The sequence below is a fragment of the Phyllobates terribilis genome, unplaced genomic scaffold, assembly GCF_046119375.1.
Source record: "Phyllobates terribilis strain yellow unplaced genomic scaffold, ASM4611937v1 Scaffold_3__8_contigs__length_932513732, whole genome shotgun sequence".
Lineage (NCBI taxonomy): Eukaryota > Metazoa > Chordata > Amphibia > Anura > Dendrobatidae > Phyllobates > Phyllobates terribilis.
In genome coordinates, this window is record NW_027362763.1 from 356,763,160 (window position 1) to 356,782,806 (window position 19,647).

Sequence of the window (19,647 nt, forward strand, 5' to 3'; positions counted from 1 at the left end):
GCAATGCCCTGACAAGGTCAAGCGTATGCAGAGCCTTCTCCACTCTATGAACCGGGACCGGACAGAGTGATGGCAGTGAAATTTCCTCATTGAGGTGGAAGTTGGACACAATCTTTGGAAGGAAGGATGGGACCGTACGGAGAACTACCTTGTCCTGGTAAAAAGCCAGGAAGGGTTATCTGCAGGAGAGTGCTGTGAGTTCAGACACCCTGCGTAGCGAGGTGATTGCCACTAGGAAAACTACTTTCTGGGATAGAAGGCGGAGTGAGACTTCCCTAAGGGGTTCAAAAGGTGTTTCCTGCAATGCTGTCAGCACCAGGTTGCGATCCCACGTTTCTAGTGGTCGTCTGTAGGGGGGAACCAATCGGGAAGCCCCCTGAAGAAATGTCCTCACTTGCGGCTTGTTAGCAATGCACCTCTGAAAAAGCACTGAGAGAGCTGACACCTGGCTCTTAAGGGAGGCCAGGGACACTCTGGCCTCCAGACCCGATTGGAGAAACCCAAGTACCCTGGGGAGGGAATAAGGGAATGGGGTCTGGTCACGAGATTCGCACCAGGTAAAGAAGGCTTTCCAGGTACGGTAATAAATCTTTGCAGAGGTTGGCTTCCGTGCTCTGATCATGGTTCCAATGATGTCAGACGAGAACCCTGACTGGGTTAAAACCCAGGTCTCAATAGCCATGCCGGCAAATTGAGGGCCCCTGAGTTCTGGTGGTAGAACGGGCCTTGTGACAGAAGATCCGGGCGGTCGGGCAGACGCCAGGGGACATCTGCTGTGAGCTGCACGATGTCGGTGTACCATGTACGTCTGGGCCAGTTTGGTGCGATTAGGATGGTTGGAACTCCCTCTTGCTTGATCTTCCTCACCACTCTGGATATCAGGGGGAGAGGTGGAAAAATGTACAGGAGCTGGAACTGGGTTCAGTCCTGAACCAGGGCGTCCGCTCCTAGCGCCCTCGGGTCGTTTGTTCTTGCCATGAAGTTGGAGATCTTGGCATTGAAGTGGGATGCCATTAGGTCCACATCCGGAGTCCCCCAGCGATGGCAGATCTGGTGAAAAACTTCGGGATGGAGAGACCACTCTCCCGAGTCCATTCCTTGCCGGCTGAGGAAGTCTGCTTCCCAGTTGTACACACCCGGAATGTGGACCGCAGAGAGAACCGAACCTGTGTTTTCCGCCCAGTGGAGAATGTGTGTCACTTCTCGCATCACCTGGGCACTGCGGGTCCCCCCTTGGTGATTCACATGTGCCACAGCCGTGGCATTGTCCGACTGTATTCTGATGTGAGAGGCTGCCAGTAAGTGATGGAAGGTTCTCAACGCCAGGAGAATGGCACGAATTTCCAAGATGTTGATGGGCATGGTCGCTTCTGCTAGGGACCACTGGCCCGGTGCTCTGTGGTGTAGGTGTACCGCACCCCAACCCGTCAGGCTCGCGTCGGTGGTCAGAACGTTCCACTGACCCGTGAGAAAGGATTTCCCATTTGTTAGCGAGGTTGGCTTGAGCCACCAGTGCAGGGACCTCCTGGTTGACGACGTTAACTGGAACTCCCTGTCGAGAGAAAAAGGGTTCCTGTCCCATGACTTGAGGATGGCTAGTTGGAGAGGCCTGAGGTGAAGCTGGGCAAATGGGACCGCTTCTATTGCCGCCACCATCCTGCCAAGATCGAGGGGGTTTGCTTAGGAGGGTGCGAACTCCTAAACGGAGAGGCAGTGTCTTGTCCTTGGGAAGGAGCACTAGACCCCTGAAGGTGTTGAATAACATTCCCAGGAAGGTCAGAGAGACTCGGGGTTGGTGATGACTTTTGTAGGTCGACTAACCAGCCTAGGCGACTCAGAATGTCGATTGTGATTGAGACGCTGCGCTCGCAGTCCTTGGAGGTGGGAGCCTTGATAAGAAGATCGTCCAGGTATGGAACGACTACTATGCCTCTGGAGTGCAGGTGGCTGCCATGACTTTGGTAAACACTCTGGGAGCCGTGGCGAGTCCGAAAGGGAGAGCCACGAACTGGTAGTGGTCCTGGTCGATTGCGAACCTGAGAAATCTCTGATGGGCGGGCGCAATTGGTATATGCAGGTATGCGTCTTGTATGTCTATGGAGGCGAGAAATTCTCCCTTCTCCATGGACGCAATGATGGACCGAAGGGACTCCATGCAGAAATGACGTACCCGTACATATTTGTTGAGCTGTTTTAGGTCCAGTATGGGCCGTACGTCGCCTCCTTTCTTGGGGACTACGAATAAATTTGAGTAGAACCCTTGGAAGCGCTCGGCCGCAGGGACCGGTACTATGACTCCTGCTTGAAGAAGCGAGGAGACCGCTTGGTGGAAGGCAAGCGCCTTGGCTGGCGGTTTTGGGGGAACAGACAGAAAGAGTCTGTTTGGTGGGTTGGAAGTGAACTCTATCTTGTATCCCGAAGGCACTAGTTCCCTGACCCACCTTGTCTCGTTTCCTCCTTTAAACTTTGACTGGCCTGCTCTTGACTGCCAGGTGTTGTCCGACTTTTGCGTCGACCGCGAGTTGTCTCTGCGTGGGGCGCGGTTGCCATTTTGTGCTGGTCGCGAGACGGACCAGCCGGAAGAGTTCCGAAAGGATCGGAATCGAGTTTGGTTACGCTTTTTGTAAGTGTGTTTGAGCTTCAGTTGGGGGAGAGGTACTCTTACCCCTGGTGGCGTTGGATATCATTGTGTCCAACTGTTCACCGAAAAATCGACCACTGAGGTACGGGAGGAGCGTGAGGGACTACTTTGAGGCTGCATCTGCTTTCCATTCCTGCAGCCAGCGGATACGCCGAATCGTGATGGCGTTTGATGCTATCCCCGCTGCACCCCTTGCAGAATCCAGAGCTGCATGAAGCATGTAATCTGCTACAACTGCTATTTGGGCCGCTTGGTCCGACAGCTCAGGAGCAGATACTTGTAGGCTAGCTTGTAAATTTTGGGCCCAAGCCAGGATGGCCTTAGCAGCCCAAACTGAGGCGAACGCTGGAGCCAGGGAGGCCCCTGCGGCCTCGAAAATTGAACGAGCCATGCGTTCTACCTGCTGATCTGCTGTGTCCCTGAGGGTTGAGCTACCTGGCAGTGAAAGGAGTGACTGTGAGGCTAGCCTAGAGACTGGGGGATCCACTTCAGGTGGATCTGTCCATTGTTTGGTGACCTCCTGTGGGAAGGGGTACCGCGCCTCCAGATATTTGTGATTGGTAAACTTCTTCTCAGGCTGTGAGAACTGCTTTTTAAGGATCACCTTAAACTCTGGGTGGTCAAAGAAGACCTTAGGCGGTTTCAGAACTCCTTCAAAGGAAATCTTATGTCCTGGAGTCTCCGGGGGTGGATCAGAGATGTCCAGCACCCGATGGATGGATGAGATTAGATCATCAACTAGCGCTGTATTGCTAGGGTGGATAGGGATTAGGGACCCTTCGGTTTCCTTGTCTGAGTCGGAATCACATATCTTCCGAATACTGTGTATCACTAAGGCGTCTCCTGCTGGATGAACCGGAGCGAAGGCCTTCTGTGGTCAGGGATGGCTGTGGGGATCAGTATCGTCTGTCGCTAGCAGGACACGGTCTAGATGAGCTGAGACTACGGTGTCTCTCCCTGGAAGGGGATGACCATGTGGTATGGGATGACGCAGATGAACGTGACCTGTGAGTCCGCTTGCGTCCTGACCTAGACGTGGATGTGCCCGTGCCGTCCTGTCCCTGAGTGGAACTCTCCCTTTACTGGGTACTGTTCATAGCCGAGGCATGACTCTGCAGAGCCTGAAGCAAATGTGGATGTGAGGTAATCTATAGACTGCGTCATAGATTGCGACATCTGAGTGACCCATTCCAGCGTGGTATTAGACACCGAAGTATTGGCAGGGGCTTCTTGGGGGCTCTGGCACAGCAGTCTGGATGCAGTCCTGGCAGTGCAGGTACGTGCTGCCACTGGGGAGAGTATTACTGCAGGCTGTACAGAGTGCATAATAGCAGTCCTGCCTGGTTCTCTTGGACCTTGAGCCCGGCATAGTGTACAGGGTTGGCTATGCAGAGGGCCCTGGCTATGCAGAGGAGCTTATAGGATTCACAGCTGAGGGAGAAACGCCAGCTGTGATCTTACCCCACCAGTGTGCCTCTAGGTCCAGCGTTGAAGATCCACAGTCCTGTGCCCCCCAGAGACTGGCAGGCCTGGGTCTGTATGTGCCGACCGGTAGCTGCAGGGTTAATCTTTTCCTGAAGTAGATAATGGCCGCTGTGGTATGAGGAACAAGGTGGGCGGAGAGCTGAAAAAGGGCGGCAGTTTGCTATGAAAGCGCGCCCTTTCAGTCTGGATCCACCCCTTCTATGACACTGTAGAGTGTCATATTCATCATCCGGGTGGCGGGCCGGGGGGCAGAAAGGGGATGGCGGCTTCGGCTAGGCCAGAGCCACGGTGTAAATTAGAAACCTGATGCCCAAAGTGGCTCCAGGCCGGCGCAGAAGTCCGGGAGGGGGCCGGATCTGAACCGGACACCCTCCCCCCCCCCTTCCCCCCGGATTTAATGGCAGTGATAGCGGTGGGGCCATCAGTGGAAGGGGGAGCCCTTGAAGGGTCCCCCTGAGGCACCATAGCGCTGGTGCTGCCAGAGACAGGGCCAGGAAGGCCTGTGTCTGTATTGTGCCATGCCTGCCTGCACTCCCCCCCCCGGCCCCAACAGGAGTCCGCAGCAGGGCTGGGGTTCCTGGACTCAGTGCAGTGTGTCAGCTACTGGGAGCTGCAGATTGCTGCCTGTACAGGCCCTACCTGAGGCGTCTCAACCTAATATCCCCAGAGGGGGATTAGGGAGGGTGCTGCTGTCACCATCAGGGGGCTTTATCCTCACCTCGACCTCAACCCAGAGACCAAAAGGAATTGGGGAAGGAGGGGGGGTCTCGAATTTGAACCAGCACCCAAGGGGCTGGGGAAGGAGCGACATGGTGAATAGTCATCTCGACTTCAACTGTGCACCCCTAACAGGGGGCAGAGGAAGGAGCCATGCAGAGAGTCTCGCAGGAAACCCACTTTTCTTCATCTGTAATCCCGTCAGAAAAAAACAGAGTAAAAATTTTAGGTGTGCCTCCTTGCGACACTAAGCAAAAACTGGAGAAGGCTGACGCCGTCCAAGGGTGAATACTGCAGAGGAGGAGCCACGATTAATCTTTTTCAGATTATGCATAGTGTCGACTCCTAGTGGACAGCAGCATAACACCCATGGTCCGGTGTCCCCCAATGAGGCGACAGAGTAAAAGGCTTTGCCTTTGGACCACCCCTTTAATGAACCGGACCCTATATGTATAAGCCTTGCTTTGTTTATGAAAAAAATGCAGGCAGTTGCAGGTCTACGTTTTTTTACCGCATCACAAATGCACTATCTGGCCTTAGGGAGCCTTCACATTGCGTTCTAGCACCCATTCGGTGGGTCATGTCAGGCTAACTCTGAACCCCTTGCAAAACTGGATTCGAACATATGCACCGATGGGGCCATAGACTATAATGGTGCAGACAGAGCAAACTTGCGCTCTGCCGTGCATAATTTTATGGCCCCTTTAGCTCATACGTTCGAACCCATCCGCAAAACTGGATTCGGACGTAGCCCATACGTGAGCCACTGAACGGGTGCCGGTACGCAATGTACTCTTATCCTTAATGTGTGCACACACTTTAGTGATGATTGTTATGTCACTAATTAACATAACAACTACAGTGAATTTTGCTATGAACCAGCAGCTAAATAGCCGAACAATCTGCCAGGACATCTGCAGCATACCCTCAAATCAGCAGCAAAAGCTGCCAGATCTGAATGTAGTCTAAGCCAAACTATCCAAGAGTAACACCAGCTATAGATGGTCTATAATAGCCCGATACATCTTTATAGCATAAACAGCCAAAAAGAAAGTGTGCAAGTAGCAACTACAATAAAAACTACCCAGAACTTGAGATTTTATACCTCCTTCACCCTCTCCAAATTTTCTATGAGTCCAGCGACTACCTAAAACCCTTTATCTACACAATGACAACTTACCGATAATAGTCTCCACATATTCTGAGTTGTCATTCACATTAAACAGATCCCCAGCCCCCAGAGCATAGTTCAGAGACTCTTCAAAGGCCCCTAAGTGGTAAAACACTTTGGAGGCCACAAGGGCAGCAAACTGCCGGCTTCTGAAAGTCTCGTCTTCATATAGCACTTCACTGTAAAACAAACAGAGTATTAGTGGACAGAGTCATTTAAAGGGTTTGGTCAGACAACAGTGAAGAAGAACATTCCGAAATTGTATGTGAGCGCAGTACTGGATATAGGATCTGCCAAACTGAATCATTAGACAGGAGGTTTGGCAGGGACCTGTGGGAGTAACACGGGGGCAGAAATGTGAGACTGACCTTACAGTGACTAAATATGTAAAATAGTGCATATAAGTGTGCATCATTCATCCCATAAACCTTTGTAGGCCATAAACAGTTTACGTTATATGGGTCAGACTGACTGACCCCCAAAGCCAAATGTCCTGATAGACAAACACATAGAATTTACTGGGATTTGTTTGACAAATCTCACCGACAAGGAGTTCAAAACGCTTTAGTTTACTCTTTAGACTCAAAAAAAGTAGTAGCTATCAGCAATCTGGGGCTACCCTTTTTATTTAGTAAAAGAGCGGGCAGCACCAGACTGGTGGTTTTTACAAACTATAAGTTAATGTCAAAACTGCTCATAAGTGCCACTAATGGCCCCAAAAAGGGCTCAACTTTTTACCAAAGGTGGGCCTGAAATTCCAGGTAATAGGCTCCTGGCATGCAGAGCGGGATCCCACAATCCTCTGCAGCCACCAATCTGGGGCTGCCCAAATATCAGATTGCAGATATTCTGATTTGTACGGGGTCTTAAAGAGCACCTAACATAAGTCACAAACCCACAGATATCGGCGGGCTCGGCCAAAAGTCTAATGTTTATGGGGGCCTCATAACTTTCCCCGAGAGATCATGTTGGGGAAGATAAGGATCCGGCATGTCCGATTTCTTGAGAGATAATCTCTGCCAGAAGCCTTCTTGCCGAGAAAATAGGAACGCTCAACAGAGAGAGTGCATCGGTGTATGGAGGAGTCGGGATAGGTAGCAGCTGGTCAGAATAATTGGCTGAACATTCAGCAGACAGTTATGTATTGTGTATTGGGCCTCTTCAACTACAGTTTATTCTATTATTGCTGTCAAAAATGACAAAGCCCTGGTGAAACAAAAATAACTGCATGGTAATCTCATCCACAGCCCTGGCAGCATAAAAAAAGAGGTTCTATACATAGCTGGGTGAGGCAATAAAAGATAAGTACTCTAGTGTTTATAGAAACTCCCTTAATTAAGATGTGTAAAAGTCTTACATTTTATCCACAGACTCTGAAATCTCGGCCCAGAAATCATTGACTACTGCATTCAACTTGTGTAACGCGAACTCCTAAAGGAAAGACAATTTTCTGATGAGTTGGCAGATCTACAGATTTAGGAAAAAGTAAATGCACAAAGTAAATAAATATAGTTTTACATAAGACTTAAAGTGAATCTGTAACCAGGTGTTTTTTTTATACCCCATCTGAGAACAGCATGATGTAGAGGCAACGATCCTGACACCAGGGATGTGTCACTTATCTTACTGAGTGCTGCAGTTTTGATAAAATCACTGCTTGAGTTGTTGCAGATCTACCAGTTCTCTGAATGTTGAGCTCTGCATAACCCCGCCCACACCACTGATTGACAGCTCTATGTGTACACTGTGCATAGGCAGAAAGCTGTCGATCAGTGGTGTGACTGGACTACATGGCAGCAGGTTTACTAGTCCAGTAGTGATAATCTGCTGATAAAAGTGATTTCATAAAAACTACACTAAGCAGATCAGAAGTGATACATTGCTGGAAACAGGGACTCTGATGCCTATATTAAGCAGATTAGATAGCAAAGATCTAGTGACAGTTTCCTATAATGCCCATTTAGACTGGCATTAATAGGCAATGCGTATTCTTGGGAATGCTGGTTTCCTGGTTAATGCAATTCCTGGTTAATGCAATCCCTAACACAGGTTGGCAATTACCCGACAAACGAGCAAAACACTCACTCCTCAGGTAAAATGATTCTTGAGCTTGCATAAAAATAATTGTTATATGCAGCAGTTATCCTGTGCAGACAAGCCATGTGCTGTCTAGAGCATGAGGTTCTATGCAAGCAGATCAAAGAACCATTCTATGGAAAGAACTGTCATCAGCCTGTCTACTAAACTATCGCCAATCAAGTTACTCGTCTCTGATCGGCAACTATTTAACGGCTTCATTGCAGCTTGCAGAAAGATCCAGCAGGTTGATAATGACAACAGTCGAAACTTCAACTAAAATGACATGCTGACTGTGCGGAAGGAAGAAAATCAGAGTACAAGAAATGACTCAAATACAGCAAACATTAGCAGAGAAGACTATGGTAGCAATAATCCATGAAGGAAATATGTAAAATAGGCTTAAAAAGAAGGAATGATCAAACCTTAAGCTGAGGCTCCTCTTCATCAAGAAGGGACAGGATACCAGCTGCAGAACGACAAGAGAACACAAGAAACGTCACCTCTGTGGAAACTTCCTGTTACTAATCTTTGATAAAACTATTAATACAGTTGTGTGGGGATTACGTGGGTGTTTAGGCTAGGTTCACACACTGCAGTTTTTTTTTCAGCAGCCAAAATGATGTGCTCAAAACGCTGTTTTTCAGAGTTGTCGCAGGTTTTTTTTGAGCGGATGACTTGTGTAATTTATGTACCGTACATGCTTAATAGTTAGTTTAACTCAAAAACGCTGCTTACACTCCACTAAGCGGTTTTAAACCTTCTCAATGCTTTCTATGGTTGAAAAAATGCTGCAAAAATCTGCAAAGAATTACCATGCTGCGGATTTCAAAACACGCGTCAATTTCCCAATTCAATCAAATAAAAAAAAATAAAAAAAACACAAATGTGCATGAGATTTCTGAAATCTCATAGGTTTTGCTAGTATTGAAAAAAAAGGAGCAAAAACGTGTGCTCAGATACAGCCCAGAAAATAGCATTATCGAGGTGTCAAGGTACTCAGGATATCAAATGAGTACCCCTAGTCACACTCCATACATTTATAGGAAAAACTGGAGGAGAATTAAGAGTATAATTGACTCATATAAAGCAGCATTTTATTAAATAGAAAGAGATGAAAACAGAAATGGACAAACAATGGGCACAATAGACGAGAAACAGACAATATAAATGCACATGGCCTAGAATCCCCATAAATCATATCAATAACGTCCTACATATACAATGCATAGTGCATTCAAAATACATAGTGAGGCAGTGGAGTATACATAGTTAATCAAATAAACCAATGCATGCCGATGCTATGTATGTGTGTCCTTCTGTAGGACTCAAGACATACCAGAAAGGGAAGGCCAGCACTCAGAAAGGACCCCCCTCAAAGACCCCTACGCGCGTTTCACTCTTAGTGTTTTCAGCTTCATCATGGGGGAAAAAACATGTGAACATAGGCTTAGTGTGTTTCCTCTGCGGAAATGCACTAAAAATTTTGCGTTATTTTACATGAGGATTTTCCTCAGCTCTTTCAAGTCAATGAGGAAAACGTGAAGAACAACAGAATATTTGCAAGAGAAACTGACATATTAAGGATTTCAAAAATGTACCGCAGGTCAGTTTACCTTATGGAAAAGAAAAAGCTCAATGGGCAGGAGATGTCTATAAACCCCATCCACTCTCCTGGAACTGTAAGACGCTGCGCTTTTTGCTCAGTGAAAATACAGTGTCAAAACATCATAGGTAGGTATTCTATGTATGTATTCTCAATTTTAATCAGTGTATCAGTTTTTTATTATTGATATGCCCATATGCAGCAATTTTTTCCATTGCCACCATAAGGGACAGAACATGGATGGCATCTGTCTTCTGCTGTCCGTGATTTTCAAGGAGCCATAATCTTTTATGGGTGCTTATGATCCATGACTCAGATCAAAAATGGACACGCATCTCTGATTTTTTTTTTGTGAACATACGGTCGGCCAAAGACATGTGAAGAACCCCATACACTACGATGGATGCGTGATCTGAATGAGCCCTAAAGAACAGAACTGCAAGTTACAAGAAAAAGATACATAACAGAATCCTACTGTCCTCTCCCCCCACCCCGTGCAGCCTCCTACTGTCCTCTCCCCCCTACCCCGTGCAGCCTCCTACTGTCCTCTCCCCCCTACCCCGTGCAGCCTCCTACTGTCCTCCCTCCCCCCCGTGCAGCCTCCTACTGTCCTCCCTCCCCCCCGTGAAGCCTCCTACTGTCCTCCCTCCCCCCCGTGAAGCCTCCTACTGTCCTCCCTCCCCCCCGTGAAGCCTCCTACTGTCCTCCCTCCCCCCGTGAAGCCTCCTACTGTCCTCTCCCCCCCGTGCAGCCTCCTACTGTCCTCTCCCCCCCCTCCGTGCAGCCTCCTACTGTCCCTCCCGTGAAGCCTCCTACTGTCCCCCCCGTGAAGCCTCCTACTGTCCCCCCCCCGTGAAGCCTCCTACTGTACTCCCCCCCCCCCCCATGAAGCCTCCTACTGTACCCCCCCGTGAAGCCTCCTACTGTACCCCCCGTGAAGCCTCCCACTGTACCCCCGTGAAGCCTCCCACTGTACCCCCCCGTGAAGCCTCCTACTGTAATCCCCCCCCCGTGCAGCCTCCTACTGTCCTCCCCCCTGTGCAGCCTCCTACTGTCCTCCCCCCGTGCAGCCTCCTACTGTCCTCCCCCCCGTGCAGCCTCCTACTGTCCTCTCTCCCCCCCGTGCAGCCTCCTACTGTCCTCTCTCTCCCCCCCGTGCAGCCTCCTACTGTCCTCTCTCTCCCCCCCGTGCAGCCTCCTACTGTCCTCTCTCTCCCCCCCGTGCAGCCTCCTACTGTCCTCTCTCTCCCCCCCGTGCAGCCTCCTACTGTCCCCCCCCCCCGTGCAGCCTCCTACTGTCCTCCCCCCCGTGCAGCCTCCTACTGTCCTCTCTCCCCCCCCCAGGCAGCCTCTTACTGTCCCCTAAAACATTCCTTAGAGCTTTTGTTTTTGCAGATCAAACTGTCATTTTCTATGTGAAAATTTTGTTTTATTACGTGTTAAATGAAGTGTGTAGCATGGTGGCTCAGTGGTCGGCAGGCACCGTGCCATACATGGGCAGCAGGGTGGCTCAGTGGTCGGCAGGCACTGTGCCATACATGGGCAGCGGGGTGGCTCAGTGGTCGGCAGGCACCGTGCCATACATGGGCAGCGGGGTGGCTCAGTGGTCGGCAGGCAGCGTGCCATACATGGGCAGCGGGGTGGCTCAGTGGTCGGCAGGCAGCGTGCCATACATGGGCAGCGGGGTGGCTCAGTGGTCAGCAGGCAGCGTGCCATACATGGGCAGCGGGGTGGCTCAGTGGTCGGCGTCAATTTCCCAATTCAATCAAATAAAAAAAAACACAATGTGCATGAGATTTCTGAAATCTCATAGGTTTTGCTAGTATTGAAAAAAAAGGAGCAAAAACGTGTGATCAGATACAGCCCCGAAAATAGCATTATCGAGGTGTTAAGGTACTCAGGATATCAAATGAGTACCCCTAGTCACACTCCATACATTTATAGGAAAAACTGGAGGAGAATTAAGAGTATAATTGACTCATATAAAGCAGCATTTTATTAAATAGAAAGAGATGAAAACAGAAATGGACAAACAATGGGCACAATAGACGAGAAACAGACAATATAAATGCACATGGCCTAGAATCCCCATAAGTCATATCAATAACGTCCTACATATACAATGCATAGTGCATTCAAAATACATAGTGAGGCAGTGGAGTATACATAGTTAATCAAATTAACCAATGCATGCCGATGCTATGTATGTGTGTCCTTCTGTAGGACTCAAGACATACCAGAAAGGGAAGGCCAGCACTCAGAAAGGACCCCCCTCAAAGACCCCTACGCGCGTTTCACTCTTAGTGTTTTCAGCTTCATCATGGGGGAAAAAACATGTGAACATAGGCTTAGTGTGTTTCCTCTGCGGAAATGCACTAAAAATTTTGCGTTATTTTACATGAGGATTTTCCTCAGCTCATTCAAGTCAATGAGGAAAAAAGGAAGAACAGAATATTTGCAAGAGAAACTGACATATTAAGGATTTCAAAAATGTACCGCAGGTCAGTTTACCTTATGGAAAAGAAAAAGCTCAATGGGCAGGAGATGTCTATAAACCCCATCCACTCTCCTGGAACTGTAAGACGCTGCGCTTTTTGCTCAGTGAAAATACAGTGTCAAAACATCATAGGTAGGTATTCTATGTATGTATTCTCAATTTTAATCAGTGTATCAGTTTTTTATTATTGATATGCCCATATGCAGCAATTTTTTCCATTGCCACCATAAGGGACAGAACATGGATGGCATCTGTCTTCTGCTGTCCGTGATTTTCAAGGAGCCATAATCTTTTATGGGTGCTTATGATCCATGACTCAGATCAAAAATGGACACGCATCTCTGATTTTTTTTTTGTGAACATACGGTCGGCCAAAGACATGTGAAGAACCCCATACACTACGATGGATGCGTGATCTGAATGAGCCCTAAAGAACAGAACTGCAAGTTACAAGAAAAAGATACATAACAGAATCCTACTGTCCTCTCCCCCCACCCCGTGCAGCCTCCTACTGTCCTCTCCCCCCTACCCCGTGCAGCCTCCTACTGTCCTCTCCCCCCTACCCCGTGCAGCCTCCTACTGTCCTCCCTCCCCCCGTGCAGCCTCCTACTGTCCTCCCTCCCCCCCGTGAAGCCTCCTACTGTCCTCCCTCCCCCCCGTGAAGCCTCCTACTGTCCTCCCTCCCCCCCGTGAAGCCTCCTACTGTCCTCCCTCCCCCCGTGAAGCCTCCTACTGTCCTCTCCCCCCCGTGCAGCCTCCTACTGTCCTCTCCCCCCTACCCCGTGCAGCCTCCTACTGTCCTCTCCCCCCTACCCCGTGCAGCCTCCTACTGTCCTCTCCCCCCTACCCCGTGCAGCCTCCTACTGTCCTCTCCCCCCACCCCGTGCAGCCTCCTACTGTCCTCTCCACCCCGTGCAGCCTCCTACTGTCCTCTCCCCCCCGTGCAGCCTCCTACTGTCCTCTCCCGTGCAGCCTCCTACTGTCCTCTCCCGTGCAGCCTCCTACTGTCCTCTCCCGTGCAGCCTCCTACTGTCCTCTCCCGTGCAGCCTCCTACTGTCCTCTCTCCCCCCCCGTGCAGCCTCCTACTGTCCTCTCTCCCCCCCCGTGCAGCCTCCTACTGTCCTCTCCCCCCCCGTGCAGCCTCCTACTGTCCTCTCTCCCCCCCCGTGCAGCCTCCTACTGTCCTCTCCCCCCCCCCTGTGCAGCCTCCTACTGTCCTCCCCCCCCCCCCGTGCAGCCTCCTACTGTCCTCGCCCCCCCCCCGTGCAGCCTCCTACTGTCCTCTCCCCCCACCCCGTGCAGCCTCCTACTGTCCTCTCCCCCCACCCCGTGCAGCCTCCTACTGTCCTCTCCCCCCACCCCGTGCAGCCTCCGACTGTCCTCTCCCCCCACCCCGTGCAGCCTCCGACTGTCCTCTCCCCCCACCCCGTGCAGCCTCCGACTGTCCTCTCCCCCCACCCCGTGCAGCCTCCGACTGTCCTCTCCCCCCACCCCGTGCAGCCTCCGACTGTCCTCTCCCCCCACCCCGTGCAGCCTCCGACTGTCCTCTCCCCCCACCCCGTGCAGCCTCCTACTGTCCCCCCCGTGCAGCCTCCTACTGTCCCCCCCGTGCAGCCTCCTACTGTCCCCCCTCGTGCAGCCTCCTACTGTCCCCCCCGTGCAGCCTCCTACTGTCCCCCCTCGTGCAGCCTCCTACTGTCCCCCCCCGTGCAGCCTCCTACTGTCCCCCCTCGTGCAGCCTCCTACTGTCCCCCCCCGTGCAGCCTCCTACTGTCCCCCCCGTGCAGCCTCCTACTGTCCCCCCCGTGCAGCCTCCTACTGTCCCCCCCCGTGCAGCCTCCTACTGTCCCCCCCCGTGCAGCCTCCTACTGTCCCCCCCCGTGCAGCCTCCTACTGTCCCCTCCCGTGCAGCCTCCTACTGTCCCCCCCCGTGCAGCCTCCTACTGTCCCCTCCCGTGCAGCCTCCTACTGTCCCCCCCGTGCAGCCTCCTACTGTCCCCCCCGTGCAGCCTCCTACTGTCCCCCCCGTGCAGCCTCCTACTGTCCCCCCCCGTGCAGCCTCCTACTGTCCCCCCCGTGCAGCCTCCTACTGTCCCCCCCCGTGCAGCCTCCTACTGTCCCCCCCCGTGCAGCCTCCTACTCTCTCCCCCCCGTGCAGCCTCCTACTGTCCCCCCCCGTGAAGCCTCCTACTCTCTCCCCCCCGTGCAGCCTCCTACTGTCCCCCCCCGTGCAGCCTCCTACTGTCTCCCCCCCGTGAAGCCTCCTACTGTCCCCCCCCGTGAAGCCTCCTACTGTCCTCTCTCCCCCCCTGTGCAGCCTCCTACTGTCCTCTCTCCCCCCGTGCAGCCTCCTACTGTCCTCCCCCCCGTGAAGCCTCCTACTGCCCCCCCCGTGCAGCCTCCTACTGTCCTCTCTCCCCCCCGTGCAGCCTCCTACTGTCCTCCCCCCCGTGAAGCCTCCTACTGCCCCCCCGTGCAGCCTCCTACTGTCCTCTCTCCCCCCCGTGCAGCCTCCTACTGTCCTCTCTCCCCCCCGTGCAGCCTCCTACTGTCCTCTCTCCCCCCCGTGCAGCCTCCTACTGTCCTCTCTCCCCCCCGTGCAGCCTCCTACTGTCCTCTCTCCCCCCCGTGCAGCCTCCTACTGTCCTCTCTCCCCCCCGTGCAGCCTCCTACTGTCCTCTCTCCCCCCCGTGCAGCCTCCTACTGTCCTCTCTCCCCCCCGTGCAGCCTCCTACTGTCCTCTCTCCCCCCCGTGCAGCCTCCTACTGTCCTCTCTCCCCCCCGTGCAGCCTCCTACTGTCCTCTCTCCCCCCCGTGCAGCCTCCTACTGTCCTCTCTCCCCCCCGTGCAGCCTCCTACTGTCCTCCCCCCCGTGCAGCCTCCTACTGTCCTCCCCCCCGTGCAGCCTCCTACTGTCCTCCCCCCCGTGCAGCCTCCTACTGTCCCCCCCCCCGTGCAGCCTCCTACTGTCCCCCCCCCGTGCAGCCTCCTACTGTCCCCCCCCCGTGCAGCCTCCTACTGTCCTCCCCCCCGTGCAGCCTCCTACTGTCCTCCCCCCTGTGCAGCCTCCTACTGTCCTCCCCCCCGTGCAGCCTCCTACTGTCCTCCCCCCCCGTGCAGCCTCCTACTGTCCTCCCCCCCGTGCAGCCTCCTACTGTCCTCCCCCCCGTGCAGCCTCCTACTGTCCTCCCCCCCGTGCAGCCTCCTACTGTCCTCTCCCCCCGCCCCCAGGCAGCCTCTTACTGTCCCCTAAAACATTCCTTAGAGCTCGTTTTTGCAGATCAAACTGTCATTTTCTACGTGAAAATTTTGTTTTATTAAGTGTTAAATGAAGTGTGTAGCATGGTGGCTCAGTGGTCGGCAGGCACCGTGCCATACATGGGCAGCAGGGTGGCTCAGTGGTCGGCAGGCAGCGTGCCACACATGGGCAGCAGGGTGGCTCAGTGGTCGGCAGGCAGCGTGCCACACATGGGCAGCAGGGTGGCTCAGTGGTCGGCAGGCACCGTGCCACACATGGGCAGCAGGGTGGCTCAGTGGTCGGCAGGCACCGTGCCACACATGGGCAGCAGGGTGGCTCAGTGGTCGGCAGGCACCGTGCCATACATGGGCAGCAGGGTGGCTCAGTGGTCGGCAGGCACCGTGCCATACATGGGCAGCAGGGTGGCTCAGTGGTCGGCAGGCACCGTGCCATACATGGGCAGCAGGGTGGCTCAGTGGTCGGCAGGCACCGTGCCATACATGGGCAGCAGGGTGGCTCAGTGGTCGGCAGGCACCGTGCCATACATGGGCAGCAGGGTGGCTCAGTGGTCGGCAGGCACCGTGCCATACATGGGCAGCAGGGTGGCTCAGTGGTCGGCAGGCACCGTGCCATACATGGGCAGCAGGGTGGCTCAGTGGTCGGCAGGCACCGTGCCATACATGGGCAGCAGGGTGGCTCAGTGGTCGGCAGGCACCGTGCCATACATGGGCAGCAGGGTGGCTCAGTGGTCGGCAGGCACCGTGCCATACATGGGCAGCAGGGTGGCTCAGTGGTCGGCAGGCACCGTGCCATACATGGGCAGCAGGGTGGCTCAGTGGTCGGCAGGCACCGTGCCATACATGGGCAGCAGGGTGGCTCAGTGGTCGGCAGGCACCGTGCCATACATGGGCAGCAGGGTGGCTCAGTGGTCGGCAGGCACCGTGCCATACATGGGCAGCAGGGTGGCTCAGTGGTCGGCAGGCACCGTGCCATACATGGGCAGCAGGGTGGCTCAGTGGTCGGCAGGCAGCGTGCCATACATGGGCAGCAGGGTGGCTCAGTGGTCGGCAGGCAGCGTACCATACATGGGCAGCAGGGTGGCTCAGTGGTCGGCAGGCAGCGTACCATACATGGGCAGCAGGGTGGCTCAGTGGTCGGCAGGCAGCGTACCATACATGGGCAGCAGGGTGGCTCAGTGGTCGGCAGGCAGCGTACCATACATGGGCAGCACGGTGGCTCAGTGGTAGGCAGGCACCGTACCATACATGGGCAGCAGGGTGGCTCAGTGGTAGACACCGTACCATACATGGGCAGCAGGGTGGCTCAGTAGTTAGCAATGTACTATATATGGGAAGTACGGTGGCTCAGTGGTTAGCACCGTACTATATATGGGCAGCACGGTGGCTCAGTGGTTAGCACCGTACTATATATGGGCAGCACGGTGGCTCAGTGGTTAGCACCGTACTATACATGGGCAGCACGGTGGCTCAGTGGTTAGCACTGTACTATATATGGGCAGCACGGTGACTCAGTGGTTAGCACCGTACTATATATGGACAGCACAGTGGCTCAGTGGTTAGCACCGTACTATATATGGGAAGCACGGTGGCTCAGTGGTTAGCACTGTACTATATATGGGCAGCACGGTGGCTCAGTGGTTAGCACTGTACTATATATGGGCAGCACGGTGGCTCAGTGGTTAGCACTGCACTATATATGGGCAGCACGGTGGCTCACTGGTTAGCACTGGGGTCCTGGGTGCAAATCCCACTAAGGACATCTGCAAGGGAGTGCTAATTATTTTATTATAATTTTGAACTTTTATCAAAAGAATAAAAATTCCCAGATATCACTCCTAAAATATACAGAGACGTCTCCCCGACCCCTCACTCAGTGTCTTCTCTACAAATAAAATGCACACAACACATGAGAATGCAGCTGTGTCCTGTGCAGTTTCTCCTACTCTACCATGTGTCAAGTCACACTAGGCAATGCATGTAGATTTCCAATGGATGCCTCTGACATGTCAGTAATGCACCAACAAGCTCCTAGCTGGAAGTAAATGGGGGCCTACGCAAAGGAGGACAAAGAAAAACGAGGGCCCCTGTGCAGTCCAATGTGTCTATGACAGAAGCTGATTGCTGCTTTGTAGGTGGTAGTGGGCCCCCTTATCCCTCGGGGCCCTGTGCAACTGCCCAGTTTGCGCCAACGCTATGTCCGTCCCTTGACCTATGACCTCACATGACATTTAGGCTATGTGCCCACGGTGCAGAAAGATCCTAGTTACTTACCGGTAACGGGATTTTACAGAGCCCATGACAGCACCACCTGAGAGAGGGTATCCGCCCACCAAGGACAGGAACCTACTGAATAAAAAGGCGGTACCTCTCCTCCGCATCAGTTTTTGTTTCAGAGCATGAGAGGGCCTCCGAAGACAGGTTAATACATAACCACCACCTCAACATATGTACTAAACACCTTAAAAAAAGTGCACACCACAGTGATAAAGGGGAGGGAATTAATAGGGTGCTGTCATGGGCTCTGTAAAATCCCGTTACCGGTAAGTAACTAGGATCTTTTCCCCTTCTCCCATGACAGCACCACCTGAGAGATTTATAGAGATTAAATACCAGAGGGAGGGATCACCGCTTGCAACACCCTTCTACCAAAGGACAGATCAGTAGAAGAGGAAAGGTCAAGACGGTAATGTTTGTAAAATGTAGCAGGGGATGACCAAGTTGCCGCCTTACATATAATGTCGATGGGCACATCCGCCTTCTCAGCCCAGGAAGCAGCTACCGCCCTGGTGGAATGGGCCTTCAGGTTCTCAGGAACCGGCAGATTGCTAGAAGAGTAGGCTAAGGTAATAGTATCCCTGACCCATCTAGCTATGGTCCCCCTTGTAACCTTAAGCCCTTTCCTAGCCCCCTGAAAGGATATAAATAAAGCGTCACTCTTTCTCCAGGCTTTTGTCACTTCCAAATACTGGACTAACACCCTCCTAACATCTAAGGTGTGAAGCTTATATTCCTCAGAATCCCTAGGATTAGGATAGAAGGAAGGGAGAGTGATTACTTGAGTCCTATGGAACTTGGAGGCTACCTTTGGAAGATAGGCCGGGTCTGGTCTTAAGATTACTCTATCCATACATACTTGAGTGAATGGATGGTTAATGGATAGTGCGTGTAAGTCACTGACTCTACGAGCTGATGTCAGGGCCACCAATAGCGCAGTCTTTAAAGTTAAGATTTTTTCTGAAACCTTCTCTAAGGGCTCGAAGGGAGGTTTGGTTAATGCTTCCAGAACTAAATTAAGGTCCCAAGGAGGCATTCTTGGAACAGGAATAGGTCTGGATCTATGACCGGCTTTAATAAATCTAATGATCCATCTATTTGCTGCCAAGTCATAATTATACAGTGCCCCCAGAGCAGATACCTGTACCTTAAGAGTACTGGTGGCTAGTCCCATGTTTAACCCCTTCTGGAGGAATTCTAGTATGGCCTCAATAGGAACCCTCCCTTTGGCAGACTGACCCGAGGTAGACAAGAACTTAGCCCAGGTTCTACCATAGATTCTAGTTGTTATGGGCTTTCTACTTGCTAGAAGGGTAGTAACAAGATCTGGAGAAAACCCCCTTTGCGTCAATAGCGACCTCTCAAAATCCAAGCCGTCAAATGCAGGCCCGCTCTTTGGGGATGACAGACTGGGCCCTGCCTGAGGAGATCCGGGATGTCCGGAAGAACCCATGGATCTGCTTGGGACATTCTCTTCATCGAAGTGAACCATGGTCTCTTGGGCCAGAACGGGGCGATCAATATAACCCTCGCCCGTTCCTCTCGGATCTTCCTCAGGATAGTAGGGATCAGTACTAAAGGGGGAAAGGCATAAGCTAGAGTGAAATCCCACTGAATCTGCAGCGCGTCCACCGCAAACGCCCCCTCTTTTGGATTCAGGGAGCAAAAGGTTTCGGTCTTCCGATTGTGTCTGTTTGCAAATAGATCTATCTGGGGCTGTCCCCACCGATCCACAATCTGTTGAAAAACGGCTGGATTCAACTCCCACTCTCCTTGTTTCAAGATGTGACGACTCAAGAAATCGGCCTTTATGTTCTCTTCCCCTTTTATATGCAGTGCCGAGAGCGTAACCAGCCGACTCTCGGCAAAACTGAAGATCTGATCCGCTATTAACATCAGAGGGAGAGACCTGGTACCCCCC

The 19,647-nt window shown here is 52.5% G+C and overlaps 1 protein-coding gene across 1 annotated transcript in view; it reads right to left on the reverse strand.

Annotated features, from left to right (window-relative positions):
• PSMD1 (proteasome 26S subunit, non-ATPase 1) overlaps window positions 1-19,647 on the reverse strand; it is an 84,243-nt gene that overhangs the window by 59,140 nt on the left and 5,456 nt on the right. The window contains exons 2-4 of the mRNA XM_073675280.1: window positions 8,516-8,559; window positions 7,372-7,445; window positions 6,024-6,193 (exon numbers count right to left, since the gene is read on the reverse strand). Coding sequence (XP_073531381.1) covers window positions 6,024-6,193; window positions 7,372-7,445; window positions 8,516-8,559 — 288 coding nt within the window. The remainder of the gene's footprint in view (window positions 1-6,023; window positions 6,194-7,371; window positions 7,446-8,515; window positions 8,560-19,647) is intronic.